The 20146-nt window shown below is 39.6% G+C and overlaps 2 protein-coding genes across 2 annotated transcripts in view; one reads left to right on the forward strand and one right to left on the reverse strand.

The window, feature by feature from the left end:
• Positions 1-1248: 1248 nt before the first annotated feature.
• LOC139740159 (uncharacterized) lies at positions 1249-9198 on the reverse strand. Its single transcript, XM_071650746.1, has 4 exons — positions 9061-9198; positions 2857-4275; positions 2335-2489; positions 1249-1420 (listed from the first exon to the last, which is right to left on the reverse strand). The coding sequence occupies exons 1-4, from the start codon at positions 9157-9159 to the stop codon at positions 1249-1251; spliced, it is 1845 nt and encodes a 614-aa protein (XP_071506847.1). The 5' UTR covers positions 9160-9198.
• A 10420-nt stretch (positions 9199-19618) lies between these two features.
• LOC139740181 (uncharacterized) overlaps positions 19619-20146 on the forward strand; it is a 39359-nt gene continuing 38831 nt past the window's right edge. The window contains exon 1 of the mRNA XM_071650769.1: positions 19619-19739. The gene's annotated coding sequence lies outside the window, so the exon portion shown is untranslated. The remainder of the gene's footprint in view (positions 19740-20146) is intronic.

The raw sequence follows: 20146 nt of genomic DNA on the forward strand, positions 1-20146 counted from the left end.
CTACATTGTAAATACCCGAGAGTGAGCTACGCCTACACTAACGCCACGAAATAATCCTGTGCATCATTTGTTTTATAAAATGGGTCGAAAATTCGAAAACTAACATCATTTTTCAGCGTTTTTCACGTACCTTTGTGGGTCAAGACGTCCGAAGATGTTCGTCCCAAACTTTTACGCACGTCGCACTCGCGGAAGTCCCGCACATACAGTATAAGTATAATGGGGGGTTGGGTTTCCGGACACCCGCATGAAAACTTACTTATTTTACATAGAATATGCACCCTTTACCTTAAAGACTTGATATAGACTCCTCATATAGGCCTACTAGACAACATACTCTGAAAACGGCGTGAGAATTAACCTGCTAAATCGTTGGATTTGCTCTTCAAAGTGACTCCATGTACGCGTCCGGTCCCATAACGCTTGGTCTACTGTACTGTACAAAGTGTACGTATAGTACAGTATACGTACGTACGCCACATATGTTATGCACAAGGGAAGACAGGCCGGCCGGCCGGCAGCCCGAACTAGAAGTTGTTTACAGGATTGACAGCGCGTACGCGTATGCATGCAATTCATCAAAGGAGCCGCCGCGCGCACAGACGATCGGCAATCTACCATAGGATTACAGGCAGTGCAGTTGTACTGAAGTAAAGGAAGGAGGTGTGTCTCATTTCAGCGCTTCCTATTGGCTACATTCTTGAACCCATTTTATAATACTTTTTAACCCCTTGGTGTAACTTTATTCTAATATCTTGTCAGCACTAATTGTTATAAAATGATGAAGTAGACCCTAATCAAATGATTGATTGACAGCATACATGTGACCAGGCATTTATTTCACCTAACACATAATTTTGCTCATAACCAGTCCTAAGTAAAGTATAATGACCACTCATGAGCACTTTTCATGTCGCGACGGTGACTGGGCGAGATTTCCTTGATGTAATTACACATAAAACCAGCTGCTGCGTGATTTAGGGTGGATTATCAAACAACAAGGATCTGCTTCATCACTTTATAAAACAAATAATGCACATCACTATGTTTGGGTATGGCATCCACACTCAGTTCCTTTGAAACAATCCAAGCAGAACACTATCAGCAGTTGCCCTGGGTATGTTAGACTGTTCAAAAGGTACCTTGCCCTCACTAAGATTATATGTATTATTTGTATATTATAGCATTCAGATTGATGAACTCAACCTACAACCGGTATACTCACTCTGGCATTAGGACTGGGTGAACTCAAAATCTGTACCCATAGTATTCATTGTAGCGATAGGCTTGCGCTACTTCCAAGGCTTTTGCCAAGTTCTGTGATTTACGTGACTGACGGGCTCGCTTCTTGGACTCGAGAGATGTTGCCCTCTGGAAGGAATGGGCCTGGCGCAAACTAGCATTCTTGGACCGCACCCATCTGCAATAGAGGAAAAAATTAGACTTAGGCATACAACATAGGTGATGACTGTTATTCAAAACATCCGTTGGCTGGGAGGTTTGTTATTCAAAAGATTCATTAAATATTCTAAATGTTTGTTATTTCTGAACACACAAATTCCATACATGTACAATTGTATATACCTAGATGTTTGTTGATCTAACAGTGAAAGAGGATTTATTAATCTGAACATGTGTGGTGTTAGACTGAAGTTTCAATGGCCCAAAATGAAAAGCAGTTCAGACTAAAAACCTTTTTTTTTCATTTTCAGATTAAGGAACTTTTGGAATATCAAATTGTAAACATTAAAACATCATACTTCCATTGGAATGTACCTGTACTCAGTATCACAATGGCAAGTTTAAAACAAAGGATGACATTCAGAGCATGGTAACAAGATTCATTCAAAAATATGATTGTAAGACAGGAAAAAAACTGCCATGTTTAGAGAGAGTATATTAGAATACAATGTAGAAGACAATGATAATGTGCAATCATCAACTTTCTTTTACATAATCTGAATTTCAATACCTCCCAGTGACTCTAGTCACATATGTGCATATAGCCACGAAAGACATCACGACATAGGAACCAGGTATCTTTCATGTAAAGAAAAATGTCAAGCATTTCATTGCATCCAAAGAGTTCACCTAATTTCCCTCACAGAAGCACAAGAGTTGCTTTCGAGCCATTTGTCATAAATTTTGTATGATGTACTGAAAAATACAAATCACGCTCACATGTCCCCTGACTGTCCTACGTTATCTTAGTTTGAATCCAAGAAGTGTGGTAGAGATTTCAGCATCTAGTACCTAAAATCATGTAGTACCTAGTATAGAAAAGAAAAAAGCCCCCCCCCCCCCCCCCACAAATGACGAACAGGTAGTACTCACTGTTTAAAGGCTCTCTCACAATCTTCTCTGCTCCGCATGAAATATGCTTCTCTCTCCTCTGCAGTCAAACGCTGCATGACAGCTTTCTCAGCTTTCTTCTGATCTTTCTTCCTTTCCATCCACGCAGTAAAAGCTTCTTCAGGAAACCTCTCTTCCTGTACACATGAATGAATGGAGGCTAGAATGTCAGCCACATGATCAAAGGGGATCAATCCAGGAATATATGACAAATCAAAATCACCGAAAAAAAAAAAATGTTTTGATGGAATAACTGACTACTATGGTCTCCCTTCAAGAGATTCTCTGTTTTTGTTCCACCCCCCCCCCCTTCATTTATCAATTACATAAGTAGCAAATAATACTTTTCATTTGCAAGCCTGAAACAATAATGAGGAATACAATGTAGATCATTATTTTGCAGCATAGAATCTTCCTGAGAAGCAAGTATAGATCATTATTAATAACAGTATGATGTGTGTCTCAACTTGGAAGTACAACTACTTAGATAAGTTTCAAACTTACTTTATTTTCCAACTCTGCCTTTCTTCTTTCTTTTTCCTCCTGTCTGCGCTTGGCAGCTTCTTCTCTCTTTTTCTCAAGCCAAGCCTTGAATACTCCATCACATGTCTCTTCTTTGTCTCTTTTCTCCCTTTCTTCCCTCTCTTTTTCCTCAGCTGCCTTTTGGGCCCTAAGCCTTGCCTGCTCCCGACGAAATTGTTTCTGCTCTGGGGTCATTCCATATCTTGACCTTACATTCCCAAAGGGCTCTTCATAAATGGCAGCTTGGCGCTCCTGTCTATCATATTCCTTGCTTGTCTTAGCTGACATAGCACGAGGTGGTGTTGACCTCTGATGCCTCAGACTTGAGCTGCCTCCAGTTGCTGTTGACGGGCGGGGTTTTTCTGGTGGCTTTGGCTGTACTACAGGGAATACACTTTTGTTTTCACTTGGCTCTGACTGAACTCCAGGTAGCATCACACCTAAACTTTCTCTTTCTTCTGGACTCAAGTCTTGAACATTGACATAGAAGAATTTCCCTCCACGCTCAATCAGGACATGTTCATCATCTGCTAAATCTTTCCCAGTGCTCTCCTCAGAAGAGTTCAAGCTTGGATTTCTATTACTCTGCTGCTGTGGTCTATCAAGAAGTCTTAACTTTTCCAACTCAATATCATTTGGATCACCACTACCACTGACAACATTAGGACTCTCCACATTATTAGTCACTGTCTGATCAGGTGCACTGGATTGGTGAGAAGTAGAATCCTCCTTGTTCACAGGATCTGTTGCTTCAGTTGCAGCAGCATGTTGTACCTGTTCCTGCTCTTGCTGACTGCTATTTTCTGGTGTCACACTTCGCCCATCCCCCTCAGTCCTGTTTGGCAAACTCTCATTATCATTTTGTGATGGGGTCTTCTGGTCTGCTTCATCGCTTTTGATTTCTTGTCTAGATGTGCCATCAGCTGCCTTGTTGGTATCTGGTAGAATGTTCTTGCTGCTGTCTTCTTCCACTGTCCTCTGGGTTTGGTTTTCCTCATTTGCAGTCTCTAGCTGCTGAGGAGATTTCTGGTTAGTTTCTTCAGCTTCCTTGATGTCATTTTGACCAGACTCTCTCCCACTCTCTCCAATGTTCCCATCTCCTCCTTCTCCATCCAGCCTCCCTGCCTCTTCATTTGCTATGGCAACCTCATCCTCAGTGTATTCTGGAGGAGGAACTGCCATGCTGACAATATTCTCATGAAAGAACACTTTCCTGTTCTTCTTCTCCTCTACAGGACCCTCCTTGGCTAGTTCTTCATTGAGTTGTTTAACCCTGGCTGCCACATCATACTCTTCCTCCATGTCATCTGGGGAGTTTGATAAAAGTTCTTCCCGTAGTTTGCGTAACTCCTCATCGATAGCTCGCTGTCGAGCATCTATATCTCCTTTTTCAGCAGCATCCTGAGGAAATATGGATAGGCAGTAATGAAATGACAATTTGATTGACATCACGAAATTAACAATCACATTAAAAAACCATGAGTATTCAATACAGTAATGCTTTCAATGAACATTCAAAGAGAATGTCCTTGAGTTTGAGAACTTTGATGAACATTATAACTGGCAATCTATGCTATGTGACTTCAGCCAATATCCTGATACATCACACCATGGCTGCCTTTGTTTTGTTTTGCTTTGTTTTTTGCTTTGCTTTGCTTTTTCCTCATGGATTGGGAGGCTCCTAAACATCTCATGATTTCCAACTTTTTGACATACCATATTGTACATTATCATCTACTACAATGTACACTGTAGGACGTTTTAGCGGCGCATTAAAAACGTGTATTGTAGTCCGCTCAATTTTTACCGTTCAATATCAGAGCATATTGAACGAAACACATCTATAGGCCAACGCATTAATTCACCATAGGATACCGTTATTACTTGCCGTTCAAGATCCCATCATATTCAATTCTGTCTTGTCTATTGCACGAGCCCTTGCTGAATGTGCAAACACTTGCTACTATAGCGCGTCATTTTGTTACAATTCACAAGCGCGCAAACATCTTGCTAGTTGTTTGTTTCATACGCAGTTTTAGGGGATTTAACCTTTTCAGAGCTGGGATGTGACTGCAGAGTCAACTTCCAAGACGAGTAGAAGCCGGGTAATTTTGTGCAGTTTATGCTTGCTCTGCTTGACTATACAACGTAGATGATAATAATTACATTGGATGGCCTTGATTCATGGAATACCAGGGAATATTGCACTCGTTAGGGTCAATATTACACTCATCTTCAATTCATGCAATATTGGCCCTAACTCGTGCAATATTCCCTGGTATCCCATTCATAGCCATCCAATATACACTGCAATATAAATATCCACACTGATGTTGGAACCTTTACTGGTACACAACAAGTTTCTACACTGTACATGTATACAAGAGTGTTTCAGTAATGCTAGTCTAAATTATCAAACAATCACAAGACCTTGTGTGATAAAGAATAGAACAGATCAGGAAAATTTCTTTCACAATACATTTCTGTCCCAAACTAACAGCAGAGCTACACAGATAATGTCCTCATATAATCCTAACAAACTTATGTTTAGAAGGAAAGCACATAATCTGCCACAAACTATTATCTTTCCTATCAAAATTGACTGCAACGTAAAAAGAGGCTTTTGTTTGCATTTTAAATCCAAAAGTAAAGCATTTGGTTATAAGTTGTACATGGTACAATGTAGCAGCATGAATGAAAGATACATAGTGTACTTGATACTGATATAATACTTAAAATTGTGTTTTAGTACTGGTAATCTACATGTACTAGGACCATAGGAAATCTGAATTCTTTGCTTTTAAAAGTGACATACAAGATAGAAAATGATCTACAACCATTTGAAACATGTAATACACTGTATTTCATCTTTAATTGCTTAGAAGGTGCTTGTAATCTCAAGATACAGTGCAGCACACTGTTCATTTCTGACTGAGACCAAGTATACATTGTACATCACTGGTTGGCACATTTTGTTTTGTTTTGTTTTTTGTTTTGTTGTTGTTGTTGCTGCTGTTTTATTTTATTTTATTTTATTTCATTTTATTTTATTTTTTATTTTATTTTATTTATTTATTTATTTTATTTTATTTATCTTATTTATTTATTTATTTATTTTTTTTTTTTTTGGGGGGGGGCTTTCCTGAACATTTCAAAGACATTTTTTACATACATGTGTACAAGGACTTATCCCACCAACAATGATATATTACTGTAATGAGCACTTTCCGTTGCCAGGTATTAGAAGAACAATTGATGTCTAAAACACAGATCGAAACAGGGTCTGGAAACTGCATCTAGTCATCATGGATTTATTGATCTGCATTCTTATGAGTTGAATAATCTGTTATTCTCACAGGCTTTCTCAGCATTTCAGCTACAAGCCTGTACCTGTATGAGCATGGAAATCAATCATTGGCCAACATTTCATTGTGTGCATTTCTGATTTTCATCAACCAAAGAGATGCATTTTGCTTTGGGATAGCAGTCTTTTGGTTCTCATAACCATGCTACAGTGTCATAAATATTAGATTAGATTTGTACATCAGTCTTCCAGTAGCACGTAGACTTCCATCTGGACAAGACATGTTCTACATAACCAATGCCTGGGATAACCCATATCTCACTGCACTATCATAATGCAGCCAGTCTTCCATGGAAACAACCCAGTGTGTGTATTTGGAATGGACCACTTCTTCAGAATAAAGCCCTGCTCTATGGTTGTGATGAATGAATGAAGTGAGGTCTTTTTACATGGACCTGATGACTCATTCATACACAGGACCTCAATTTTTGTGAGTGCTATTGGTGGGACAGAGTGTCTCACCTCAACTATAGACTGTATACATTTAGCTATCCAAAGCGATGGAATGATAACATGCCACAACATCACTCAGAAACTCCACACTACATGTAGGTTTTGAATCTGAGCCACTTGACTGCAACAGTGGAAGGCAGTACGCTACCTGTATTGCCTGAGCCACTTCGCCAAGATGTGAAACACAACTTACATTACTTACAATTATAAGCATCCCTAACAATTTATTTTTTCTATGATTATTATCATGATTATAATTATCATCATTATTATCTTTATTCTATTGTTGTTATTATCATCATTATTATCATTATCATTGTTATTATTATTGTCATTATCATTATTATCATTATCATCATATACATCTGGACTAAGCATCTTCAATTGATAGGGCACAGTTTTATTTTTCAACACTCTGCTGTACTACAGTTGTCGTACTAGCTGAAATTACAACCCTATGGCCCGAATTCACGAAGGTGGTACAAATGAAACCATGGTTTAAACCATGGACAAAGACCATGAAATGCCAAGTGTCGCCCGGAATATTTCGTTTACGAAATTGGTCATTTCGTCGATAAAATTACCGTTTCGTTGACGAAATGTTCATTTAGTTACAAAATGTTGCCATTTCATTACAAAACAATCATTTCATCGACATAATGACTGATTACGTAACGAAATATTCCATGCGACACTTGGCGCTTCATGGTTTTTGTCCATGGTTTAAACCATGGTTTCATTTGTACCACCTTCGTGAATTCGGGCCTATATGTGCAGTGCAGTAAATTGGCTATCTATATATTTCTGTTTGAGGTGTACATTTTTTTTTAGTCCCCATGATAAAGTGATATTTCACATACATGTAAATGATTTTCAAGAGATGGTATGTAAGAAGATAACATGAATTTGCCTTTTAATGGTTTTTAATCAACAGCAATCTAGAATGCTGGGATTAAGAAAGATCGATCCTTGGGCCTATGTCATTTCTTTCGAATATAAATGATTTGCCAAATGCTTCTAATATTTTACAATGAATTTTATTTGCCGATGGCACAAGCATATTTTGTCCCATGATGATATGGATTCTTTACAAGAGGTTTTTAATAATATTTGCAATATGTTACAAGTTGGCTACCAATGAATAATTGTTAATATATCAAAAACTAATTTTATGATATTTTCAAAGAAAAAAATGTAGCATTGACACTGTATTTATTACATTGTAACATGTGTGGTTCTCAAATCATGCAGGCTTCTTCACTGAAATTTCTTGGAGTTTTTGTAGACAATAAGCTGAGTTGGTCTAATCATATCAATTATGTTTGTAATAGATTATCAAAAAATATTGGTGTAATGTATTATAAACTTAGTTTTCTCCCGAAGTCTGTTTTGAAATCAATCTATAATGCTATAATTGTACCTCATTCAGATTATGGAATAACTGTTTGGGGTAATGCTCATGACTGTCAAACAATTCAAAGACTTTTAGTACTTCAAAAACGTGCAATACAAATCATTTCCCATGCCTCTCATCTTGCCCATACCACACCACTTTTTTAATCCCTGAAAATATTGCAATTGATGTATAAATATCAAGAGGGGATTTTTATGTACCAACTGTATTTATGAAAGAATCTTTTATTACCAAAAACTCTCTTTTATTTTTACATGTACATGTACAATAATGAAATTTATAATTATAATACGCGAACCACAAGTGATTTTCACCTACTGTACCTTTATCTCGTACATCTTTTTATCAACGATCTATTCTTTACAGTGGTCCTATTCTGTGGAATTCTCTCCCCTTTGTAATACGCAATGCTAACTCTTTGAATATTGATAATTAAATCTGGTTATGAAAAAATTCTCCTCAATAATTACAACCAAACTCAGTTAAGTTAAGAGCATCAGTTTTTATCCTTTACAAGTATGTTATGAGACATCAGGTATTTTGTTATTTGTCATTGTACGTTGATTGTCATGTCTTCGTCTTGTCATGTTCTTATGTTTTACTACAGTACTTGCTTCGAACACATTGGTAACAGAAATTTAGCGAATATTTTTAGGTCAGCCGAAAATAAGGGTCATTTCCTTTCTGGCTGCTGCCTACCATAGCATTTCTTTGTACACTGTTTAACTGATATGTTTGTAATTGTTTTCTAATGCTGTTGTATGTGTTGTTTGTCTTTTAATATCTTCTTTGCCTTGGTGAAATAAAGAAACTTGAAACTTGAAAGAATTATGAAGGAGAACATACTCAATCTTAATTTGAAAAATTAACTTCAATGTTAAATTTACAATGACTGATTCATAGCATCATGCATTTTTTTGGGGAATAAACGAGAAGAATACAAAACATCTATTACCTCTTCATCCTCCAGTTCCTTGTCGACAAGCCTTTCCAGCTCCTCATCTGTCTGAGGTTCATCATGGGCACCATTCTCTCCTGATTTCTCTCTCTCCATCTCAGCTTTTAGTCATCAACGTCTGGAGTGGAAATTTAGCTCAGCATACCAGCGATGTCATCCCAGGGGTGAAAAGTACCATTCCTGTGTCAACATTTAAATGACGGCAAAACCGATAACTACACCAGTAGTAGGGCTACACATACTACTGAGCATGTATCAAGGTATTTTCGTAGAAGTTTTGCATAGAAAATGTGAAGGGGAGAGAGGAGACCAAAATGAACGGATGAAAGAATTTGGCTTTGGTCTGTTTCACTGTGCATTAAATCATCTTTAATTTATATGTTTTCATTGTATTAATGGTACTGATTGATTACAGGTTTGTGCACAATACAACCTACAACTTGTACTTGATATCATTGCCTACTGTATTGGGTTAAAATTGTATTTTCACGCATATGTGCAGTTATCATACTGACTGACCCTTTGTTTTAATTGGGATCAGTAGTACACTGTAGTCTGTACAATGTACGTCATGTAAAGTTTTCTGCATTTGGTAAATTGTATTTCACAACGGGTTCTTGATATTTTTTCTCTAGTCTGTTTTAGAGAGTGCACTGCACAACATACGCAAGCACAACTGGAAGTGAGTAATTAATAAATGTTTGAAACGCACTTGCAGTGTTCAACTTGCACGAGTTTTGAACATGTTTTGATTAAGGTAAAACCCCTCTACACCATGGCATGGTACCATAACAGAACTTACGGTAATCCACACACAGCCATTGATGAGACTGTCAACTGCTGCAGAGATTACTACTATTTTTAGGGTTGGTCCTAATACTCATCGACTACCTAATTTCTATTTGCCTGATAAGAATATTTAACACTGAAATTCACGTAAAAACTTGACCTACGTGATTAAGAAAATCCAGCACTATCAAATGCTGTTGTTCTCTTTTCAATTCGAAGTTTCAGTGCAAAAATGTCGCCGTCAAACTTGAGTGCCCTCTTTTCAGCTCCCCGCGGTGCCGCTCCTTTTATAGATCGACCGCTATTTTTGTATTGACAATGCACACAAACCGAGTTGTATTGAACACCGTGTTGTATGAAGCTTTTTAGAAAATGCATTGACATTACGTTATGATTCGGTTAAAATATTCATTCGAAATTTTGTCCTTGATTTAAACCATTAACAGTGAATTTTTGTTTTCCCCACACATCCTCATCAACAAAGCCAACAACACATTTTTATGTGCTCTGCGCGCACATGCAGTGCGTACTAAGAGTTCTGTGCGCCAAAAACTAGTGTTTGGTTTCAAAAATGGTGGTCGATGTGTAGTAGAGTTGCCATTACTACTCAACCAAGGAGTGCCAGTGGTTTCTACTGCACTGGTTATTCATCAGCCTTTCCTCTCATCATGCTCATCAGCTTCTAAAGTTCTAGAAGCTGCTTTCATTTCTTTATACTCATAGTTCAATCATTCATACTGCGACTGAATGTTTGTCTCAATACTGAGGACGAATTTAATTGCTGATTTCAGATTTAATAGTCTGACTCTAACAGTTAAGTAAGTTTATAGTCATAACTTTAACGTTACCACATTTCTATCTACCAACCAAGATTTTACATGAAGAGTATCTTTTCTATGTCGTCATGAATGAGTAATAACACTATCTCCTTGAAATTACAGCTATCATTTATGGCGCATATCTATCAACATGTGTTAAATTGAATCGAGACAGCATACACTTGCCACAAGAGTAGGCTAAATCACATTTTTATTTAGAATAGACATAGAATCTATATTTGCGTTAAGAGCGAAATTTCGCATTACGCAGATAGAAGCCTTCGGGACTATATGAGAGCTGTCGGTCCGACATTTTGCTATTGCACATTTATCAAAAGTTCGTCTAAAATCGCCATGATGGCAAAAAGTATTGCTGTAAAACAGTAATCATTCACATGAACTTACCCTATTGTATGATATTATTTATCATATCCTAGATTTACGCTTGATCACTGTCCAAAAATAATCAAATTTCGGTCGTCACTCAAACTTCGCTTTCACGGTTTCTATGGAGGTCGTCCAATCAATGTTTATGGGGCAACGCGAACCACATACCACGTCCATATCACGTACGGACGAACGTATTGCACACAGCACAGTGTACCCAGTGATAGCTCATGCATTGAGCTCCGCGAGCCGTGGCGACGACTCCATACGGCACACACACACAGTCATACACACACACATACACACACACACGACACACACACCTTGTCCAACAACTCAAACGTTCAAGTGAAGTGAAGTGATAACTGCTGACACACAAACCCACGTTGAAGTAGGATTCTGCGAATACTAGTACTCAGTACATTCAATATCATCATACAAGTCAGGTGAAGATGCCAGATGCAGAATGCAATACTGTTTTATGTCATTTCTGGAATTAACGGGGATGATGACACCCACCTCCCTGATTAATCAAGTGATAACTGAATAGATGATCGACCTGTGATGATGACAATATTTATCTTGAGATTATGGATTCAACGGCTTATACCGCGATCTCTCTCTTTTCCTTCGACGTGTTCATACTGACATAATAATGATAATGTTATCCCCGCCTGACTTTCTGAAAGAGGCATGTCAAGTACTCTTTCTTTCTTTTTTTAAGCCTATTTTAGAAAACCGAAATTGCGTCAAACTTTCTTTATGTATTCTGTATACCGTTTTCCATACTTGACGTCACAAAGTTCGTGGCAGCACCGAAACTTTTTTTTTTTTACAATTCATAACTTTTCAATGGACTGACCGATTTTCCTCAAACTTTCATGCTGCATTCACTCAATTTACAAGTATTTGGGTGTCGTTCCCTTTGACAGGGTAATTCAAAACCAGCTACGAGTTGTCTGAAAAGAAAGAATACAAATTTTCGAGCGCAGCAGCGAAAATCTGATCAAAATCTGATTAAAACTAGGGACCGGGGTTATGAAATTGTGACGTCTTGTAAATTCTAGCCGGACAGATATTGAACAGTTGATATAGATACTAGTATGCAAAAGAGTGAACTGATAAATGTCATCACCTCATCCAAGTTTACCACAAAAAAAAAAGAAAATTAAATTTCCTGCTAAAAAAAATAATAGATTAAAAAAAAAATTAGTAAAGCAGACCCTAATGTTATTCCTGCCATGGCTAGATAACTTCAAAATAATGATCACAGTCAGATATATTAAGCTGTGGGGTGTACTAAATTTTGGAATTAATTTGGTAACAGTATAAAGGAAGCTTAATTCTAAATATTTTTCATACTTTCAAAAATAAAGCTAAAATTTTCTATAGTCTTATGTCCCAGGATTAGTCATACTTTTGCGAGCTCTACTTTCCCGAACAAACTCATTTAGTAATTATGGTCGCAAAAGCCAACCTTCTTTCTATAGGTCCTATCTTGTTGAGTCCGTAAAGTGTATATCAAACTCATGCGTGTGCATGGCAACTGGTTCTGGGGCGATGACATGAGTAACTATAAACTCATATAATTCCATCATATTGACTAATCAAGAACTGTGAAAATTACCCAAACTTCAAAATGTTGTAGCATCACTTTTTTTTCAGATTTTGATTAAATTTTCGCTGTTGTGCTTCTCAAATTTTACTCTGTAGTTTCAGACTAACGTTTGACTTGTCAGGAATTGCCCTTTGCTGAACAAAAAACAAAAAACAAACAAACAAGCTTAATCAAAGTTCCGTCATTATGTATAATTAAATTGAAAGTTGATGATGATTATCATAGACTGGTCCCATTTTACCAAGAGCATACATAGAGCATGAAAGACTCTACAACTTTGAACTGCATGCTCTGTGAGAGTCTCTAAGACCCCGTTTACAGTGCGAGGCTCGGCCGCGGCTCGGCCGCGGCTGGGCCCAGCCCCGCTTCAGTATAAACGCGCAAAAGGCCAAATGCGGGGCCAAAATTGGCTTCGCATTTGGCCTCGCTCTGGAGGTGGTCTCGGCCGCAGCCGAGCCGCGGCCGAGCCTGGCCTTTTCTCAGTGTAAACGCAAACTGGGCCAAATGCGCGGCCAAATTTAGTCTGGCTTCCAAACCCTCTGCCTGTACTATTTCGCTATTCAGGATATTAACCCCCTCATCGTCGAAAACTAGTATAGTTTAAGGTTGTTTTGTCCTGCAAAAGATTTTTCCTTCGGCAAAGGCCTTTGCCCGAACGGCGACTTCGTCGCCACGGAATTCAGTTGGCAAAGGGTCTGAAAACCAGACAATACCAAATTGCGTTTGTTTACAAGCAGAGCGCTACTACGACAAAAAACTGAAAGGTTTGAATCAAAAGCGCGGCCGAGCCACCGAACTAAAAGCCCGGCAGTGTAAAGTTCGGTGGTGTAAACGGACAAAATTGCGGGGCTCGGCCTCGCAATTGAGGTTGGGCTCGGCCGCGGCTCGGCCCAGCCCCGCACTGTAAACGGGGTCAAAAGACCCCGTTTACAGTGCGGGGCTGGGCTGAGCCGCGGCCGAGCCCGGCCTCAATTGCGGGGCCGAGCCCCGCAATTTTGTCCGTTTATACTCCGGGCTCGGCCGCGCTTTTAATTCAAACCTTTCAATATTAAGTAGTTTTTTGTCGTAGTGGCGCTAAACAAACGCAATTTGGTATAGTCTGGTTTTCAGACCCTTTGCCAACTGGATTCCGTGGCGACGAAGTCTCCGTTCGGGCAAAGGCCTTTGCCGAAGGAAAAATCCTTTGCAGGACAAAACCACCTTAAACTATACTAGTTTTCGACGTTGAAGGGGTTAGTATCCTGAATAGCGAAATAGTACAGGCAGAGGGTCTGGAAGCCAGACTAAAATTGGCCACGCATTTGGCCCAGTTTGCGTTAACACTGAGAAAAGGCCGAGACCACCTCCAGAGCGTGGCCAAATGCGCGGCCAATTTTGGCCCCGCATTTGGCCTTTTGCGCGTTTACACCGAAATGAAGGAGGGCTCGGCCGCGGCCGAGCCGCGGCTCAGCCCCGCACTGTAAACGGGGTCATAGTTGACATTGTTGTTACTATGTTATTCAATACCCAATGCATTAATACGCATATAGTCTTCCACTCGTTTAAAAAAAAAAGATATGAAAAGGTACATCAACATTCTACATGTTGTCACTCCTCAAACCTTTTGTAAATAATTTTGGCAAAAGTTAAGTTTAACACTCAAAATGTCGGATGTAATCATTAATTTCTGTAATAGTATAGTTCAACATTTTGAGTGATGAATTCAACATGAATTATTAATATTTACAAAGGTTCGAGGAGTAATTAGGTTTACCATAAGTTTCATTATTAGAGTGTTCGAGACCTGGATGTAAAGGGACAATGTGGGCAAAGCATTGTTCAAAGACTTCAAAAGCCTTACTATGTATTCAGGGCAGGACTGGAATCTTATAGGACCTGTTTATGTGAAAATCAATACTTAACCACAGTAGACCTATAATAATTGTTTATAACTGAAGGAGAGACGAGAAATGTCACCCGGCTTTAAGATTTACCTTCCATCCTCTTTATCTCTTAACAGTTCTCCTGAAATGTGACCGTTTCACGATGTTTTTACCAACCCTCTCGTTATGTTTCATGTGCATGATAATGGTAGTAAACGAATCAAAAGCGAAAGACAGCACGTCATCTTTTAGCTGACATTTTCTTTACCCTCGCTGCGTAAACTGTACCCCTCGAAATCATCAGCTCCATCACAATGTATTGTATAACACGGACATAGTACTGTACTCCTAGGCCTATGCCACTGGCGTAGCCGGGGGGGGGGGGGGGTGGGCGATGGGGGCGGTCGCACCCCCCCCCCCCCCCCTAAGATTTGGACCGGGGATTTGGGAGGCGGAAAAAAAATGCGTGTATACTGTATGTATGCACATGAAGCGGGTCTCCTTTGCAACTTTTCATCAAATAAGATATTTTTTTTGAATATTTCACTCAAAGTGTGCACCAGATCGTTGAATTTCAATTCAAAATATGCAAAATCTCTCGTGCTTGGGAGGGGGTATCCCCCTCCCAAACCCTCCCCCTCTGTGCCTCTTTCCCTAGCTAAGTACACTTTTTAGATTTACAAAAAATTATGAATAATTCTGAGTGCACAAGACTTATCACTTATATTCCGAAAACTCAAGGTTCCCTCATGTATAAGGGGAATTTCCCCTTTTAATCGACGCTTTCCTCCCTCAGCCCCCCCCCCCATCAGTTTTTTTTTTTTTTGTGTGTGATTTCCCAAATGTTGATTCCATCAAATATGCGTATACGAGATATCTCAATTTCAACCTTAAAAAGGCAAAAGCTCCATCGGAAGGGAAGGGTGGAGATAACACTCGCCCACGCCTTCTCCCTGCTCGTCCCCCCCCCCCCCCGCCATGCACAGAAGTAGACTGTGGCTATACCCAGATCGCTTTATTTCAATTCTAAAAACGCAAAAGCTCCACGAGCGGGAGGGGGAATCCCCCTTCCCCTAAGCTCTACCTCACTAGACTTTATACATACACACAGATGGTGCACATTCGGAATAAGAGCTAAATTCCGTGATTTTAACACTTCGATGAAAAAGCATTGCAACAAAAATTTGCACCAGATCGCTGAATTTCAGGTCAGAAAACGCAAAATCACCTTCGTGTGGCAGGGGATATGCCCCTATCTACACCCTCGTGTGCATGCTTTTTCTGTTTGATTGCTGAACAGACAGCGTTCATGATATTCAGTGTAAGAATTAATACAAGAAGACTAGTGTATTTGATATACCATTTTATAGGCAAATTGTTCAATAATAATCTACACTAAAATATACTGCAACCTTGAACAAGTGGGACTGTTTCAACTCGTTAAAACACGCAAAAACATGCATCAAATTGCACCATTTGCAACATCAAAATGCAAAAAGTTCTTACCGTGGGAGGGGGGACACCCCCCTCCCACACCCTCCCCTACCCCCTCGCTCGCTCCGCTCGTTCGGGTTCAGTCGCGTTCATGATATTCAGTGAAAAGAATTAATATAAGACGTGTATCTAAATTATACCCTTTTATAGGCAAATTGTTCAATAATAATCTACATCAAAAAATAAACTGCTACCATAAACAAGTGGGACTGTTTCACGTCGATAAAATGCGCAAAAACATGCATCAAATTACACCATTTACAACAGCAAAATGCAAAAAGTTCTTACCGTGGGAGGGGGGACACCCCCCTCCCACACCCTCCCCCCTCGCTCGCTCTGCTCGCTCGGGCTCGGTCGCTTCGCTCCCTCGCAGACTAACCGCCCCCCCCCCCCCCCCAAGATGAAATCCTGGCTACGCCGTTGGCCTATGCCTATATAGATTGCTCATTCATCAGCACAAAGCAACAGCCGCCGAATACATCCGAGTACATATCCGTTAATGAATGCATGCTAGTCCAGCGTTGTTAATTCATTTTCAGTGGCATTGAACCCAATGAATTCAGGCAGCCTTGGCTTGTCATATCACACTGCCAACAATGGACTTACTATAGAATATACATTTATGCCTGCTGTTGTTGATAGGGAATTCGCCATATAGGCTACTGACTCGGAATAGCATCGTTAATCACTTTTTGAACAGTGAAATAAAAAAATAATAATAATTTGAAATTGTATCAATGCTGCACGCGATAATCGCATTTATGTAGGCTGGTATAATGTAATGGACGATAGGAAGGATAACCATAAATCATCTGTCATAGGGAAAGAGAGGGGGAGGGGAGGAGGAGGAGGAGGAGGAGGGGAGAGAGGGGAGAGAGAGGGGGAGATACAGATAAAGGATGAGGGACACTCTGAATCACAGTGTGGTGCATGACTGTGTTAGGTGTATAGTGCGTTTGGTCAAGAGATGGCGCAATTATCTCTCTCTCTCTGTTCTGCCATGGACGTCACTTAGTTTGCAGGCACAAACCCTTGTTGGTCGTATTAGGAGTCTGCATGTGCCAAGACTAATACACGCACCACTGTAGCTACAACACAGGGCCTATGGGACAGTGCCGAAGTGGTGCATATAGTAGTCTTGGCGCAGACTACTCTACGACCAACAATGGTTTGTGCCTGCAAACTAGACGTCACTGCATGCCCGTTGGCGTGTTTTTTTTTAGACGGCGCAGAGTGGGGAAACTAAAAATTTATCGGGGACCCTATCCCTAAACCTAACCCTAATCGTAATCCTAACCCTAACCATCAAACCCTAACCCTAACCCTAACCCTAACCCTAACCATAACCAAAAACCCTAACCCAACGTTTTTCCCATAGGTTTAACACGCGCCATGCCCCAATCTGTACCGTCTTAAAAAAAAACGCTGCCCGTTGTCGATCACTGATGCAGTATGTTTCCGCCATCTCCCTCTATCGTCGCACGAATGCAGCAATGTAGATCCTAAAATAATTAATAATAATTATCAGAGCGGGATGATAATTATGTACGGGAGGCTCTGTGTACAGCCTGCAGTTTGATTATTGCTCTCTTGACCGTCCCGTAATTTTTATATTACATAAAATGGCACCGTTATAAAAAAATTCACATGTTATTAATAGATACCGAGAACTGAGCAGGGATACCGTCTCCAAAAACTTAACCTTGGCGATGCATGTCTCCCCTCGTGACAATAGGCCTATAGATAGCTGATGTGTTCAGAAACTTCCTGTAGGCCCTATATTGTATGCGTTCAGATACAGCCTCTTGATGTGCATGAAGAGTACTAACGCTCTTTGGAGTATAATTCGACATAACGAATACTGTTGTTATGGTGAGATGCAACGTGGAAACATCCTCTTCGTCTACTCAAACTTCATAATCATGAGCCTGTGGATTATGTATTTAAAAAAAAAAAAAACATCACCCATTTGTAATAACGTGTGGATCAATAATCGATGCATGGGTACGTAGGCCTAATGAGACAAAACAATCAGTCATTCATTTTCGTCGGTGAGCGCACACTGCACATGCACATTGATAAACTTCATATGAGAACATTATCAATAACAATGTGGTTCACATTGGCTCATACCCCCACGCAATATAACACCCCCCCCCCCTGCAATTTGAGTTATGTATTTGTTTATTACTGCATTAAACATCCAATCTTTCGGGGTAGTTAGTAAGATGTGCTAGCAGACTATACGGTGGAAGGGATAAGAGTTTTCAAAATGTGATTACAGCATAGAGACCTTTATTTTTTTGTTCTCATATTTGAGTGATGAACCATGCTTTCCTGGCAGATTGCATGAGACACGTGAATGAATATCTAAGAAGTATGTTTTTTCTGCAATGACCGATTGGAATAGGCTCTACAGGTGCATGTCATGCATTATGTAGGCGTACCATTTTCCAGTGACAGTGAATTTTACAAGGACAATGCGAACAGACGAAAATCAAATTTTACACGCAGATTTAATTTATTGAAATGTATGATAAACAGGCTCTTATATAAAAGGATCAGTCTGCGCCGGGTTATCTAATTCCACAGCTGCTTATAGCTTGTGTTTAAATTGCACAACTTATTTCCAACATGCGTCTGTATTATTATTCAGACTTTCATATGAACGACATGCGATCACGGAAAACGTCGTTTATATGCTTTCATTATCATAATATTATATTATTTTATGTCTCCTTATCTTTTTAACACAGGACCGCCACGTGGCAGGTCTGAATGTAAGATAGCCAACTTTTTTTGATTAGCCAACCACAGTTCGTCGACTATCATATAGCTGCAAGCGACATTGTTCAAATATATGTGAATGACTCCATGTAATAACATGCGCGATTTATTGGTCATGCGGGCGTTGAGATGATGATTATCCGCTTGGATACAAATGAACTTTTGCTCTATCTAGAGCCTTAAAAAATATAAGAAAACAACGAATGAATACAAAAGTTTTTAAAAGTAGACAAGCACTGATCTCGGAGAGTATTACTTCTGCAAAATGGCTCATTTCCACCCGTAAGATTCAGAGGGTGATAAGGGCACCATTTCATGAAATATTATTATGATAGCAACTGATAACTGTTGCTGGAAGCTCGGAACGGCAATTGTTGTTAGAGTAACGACATAATACTAGTATTGGCTGTTGATATGGGATACTTAGTACTGAGTATTGCCATTCCAGCAAGATATTGGTTGCTATCCTAACACTTTTAACGAAATTGGACCAGCCATAACATCATTACCAAAATTCAGTCATGTGTTCTTGGTGTGATTATCAACTTTTCCTATAAATTTCAACCATATCAGTTCGTAAACTTTTGATTATTTTTTTTCCCCGCAAACAGACAGACAAACAAAAACAACCCCGGCACAGGCCTAAACATAACCTCCTTCTATGTCCCGTCCTTTACTTGGGGGAAACTGAAAAAGAAGAGAGGACGTGTGGTACAAAAAGTCTTAGTAGGCCCTCTACGGTCATGAATCTATAATTTTTGACCGCCATGATAATATCGGTCACCGCAAGTCTAGCTGGCTAGCTCTATTTCCGCCTGCAGTGTTGGGTGTAACTTCGAGACATTCGCGTATCAGTCGCAGAAAGTGGAGGAATTTATTCACCCTGAAAGTGGTGGCTATATTTGCGCAATACAGTGAATGGTAAGTATTTGAGATCAATGATTACATTACGGACTCGTAAATGCAATTGCACCTCTTAGCTTGAGCTGAAGTGATAGCTATATGTAGGTGCTGCCTGGTCTCTCTCTCTAGCTCTCCACTCCAGTGCCAGTGCCCAGTGGCAGTGTAAATTACAGTAGAGTCTACTACTGTCTGTATTCGCTCACCGCTCACGTACTCACCAACACACCCACATATTATATCCATACATGTATTGTCACATTACAAATTGTACGATAGGCGACACCTTCCCAGGCCGATGGCGATAGCCTACTGAGCCTGAGAGGTAAACTAAGATTGTCAAACTAAGTTTGTGGTGTGCGAGAAGTGTAGTGTATGAATACATTGTAATGTTGACAGACAAGTCTGTCTAATTCCGCGATAAACTT

The sequence above is a fragment of the Diadema antillarum genome, unplaced genomic scaffold, assembly GCF_040938485.1.
Source record: "Diadema antillarum isolate AM-2024a unplaced genomic scaffold, OU_Dant_1.0 seq00000839_RagTag, whole genome shotgun sequence".
NCBI lineage: Eukaryota > Metazoa > Echinodermata > Echinoidea > Diadematoida > Diadematidae > Diadema > Diadema antillarum.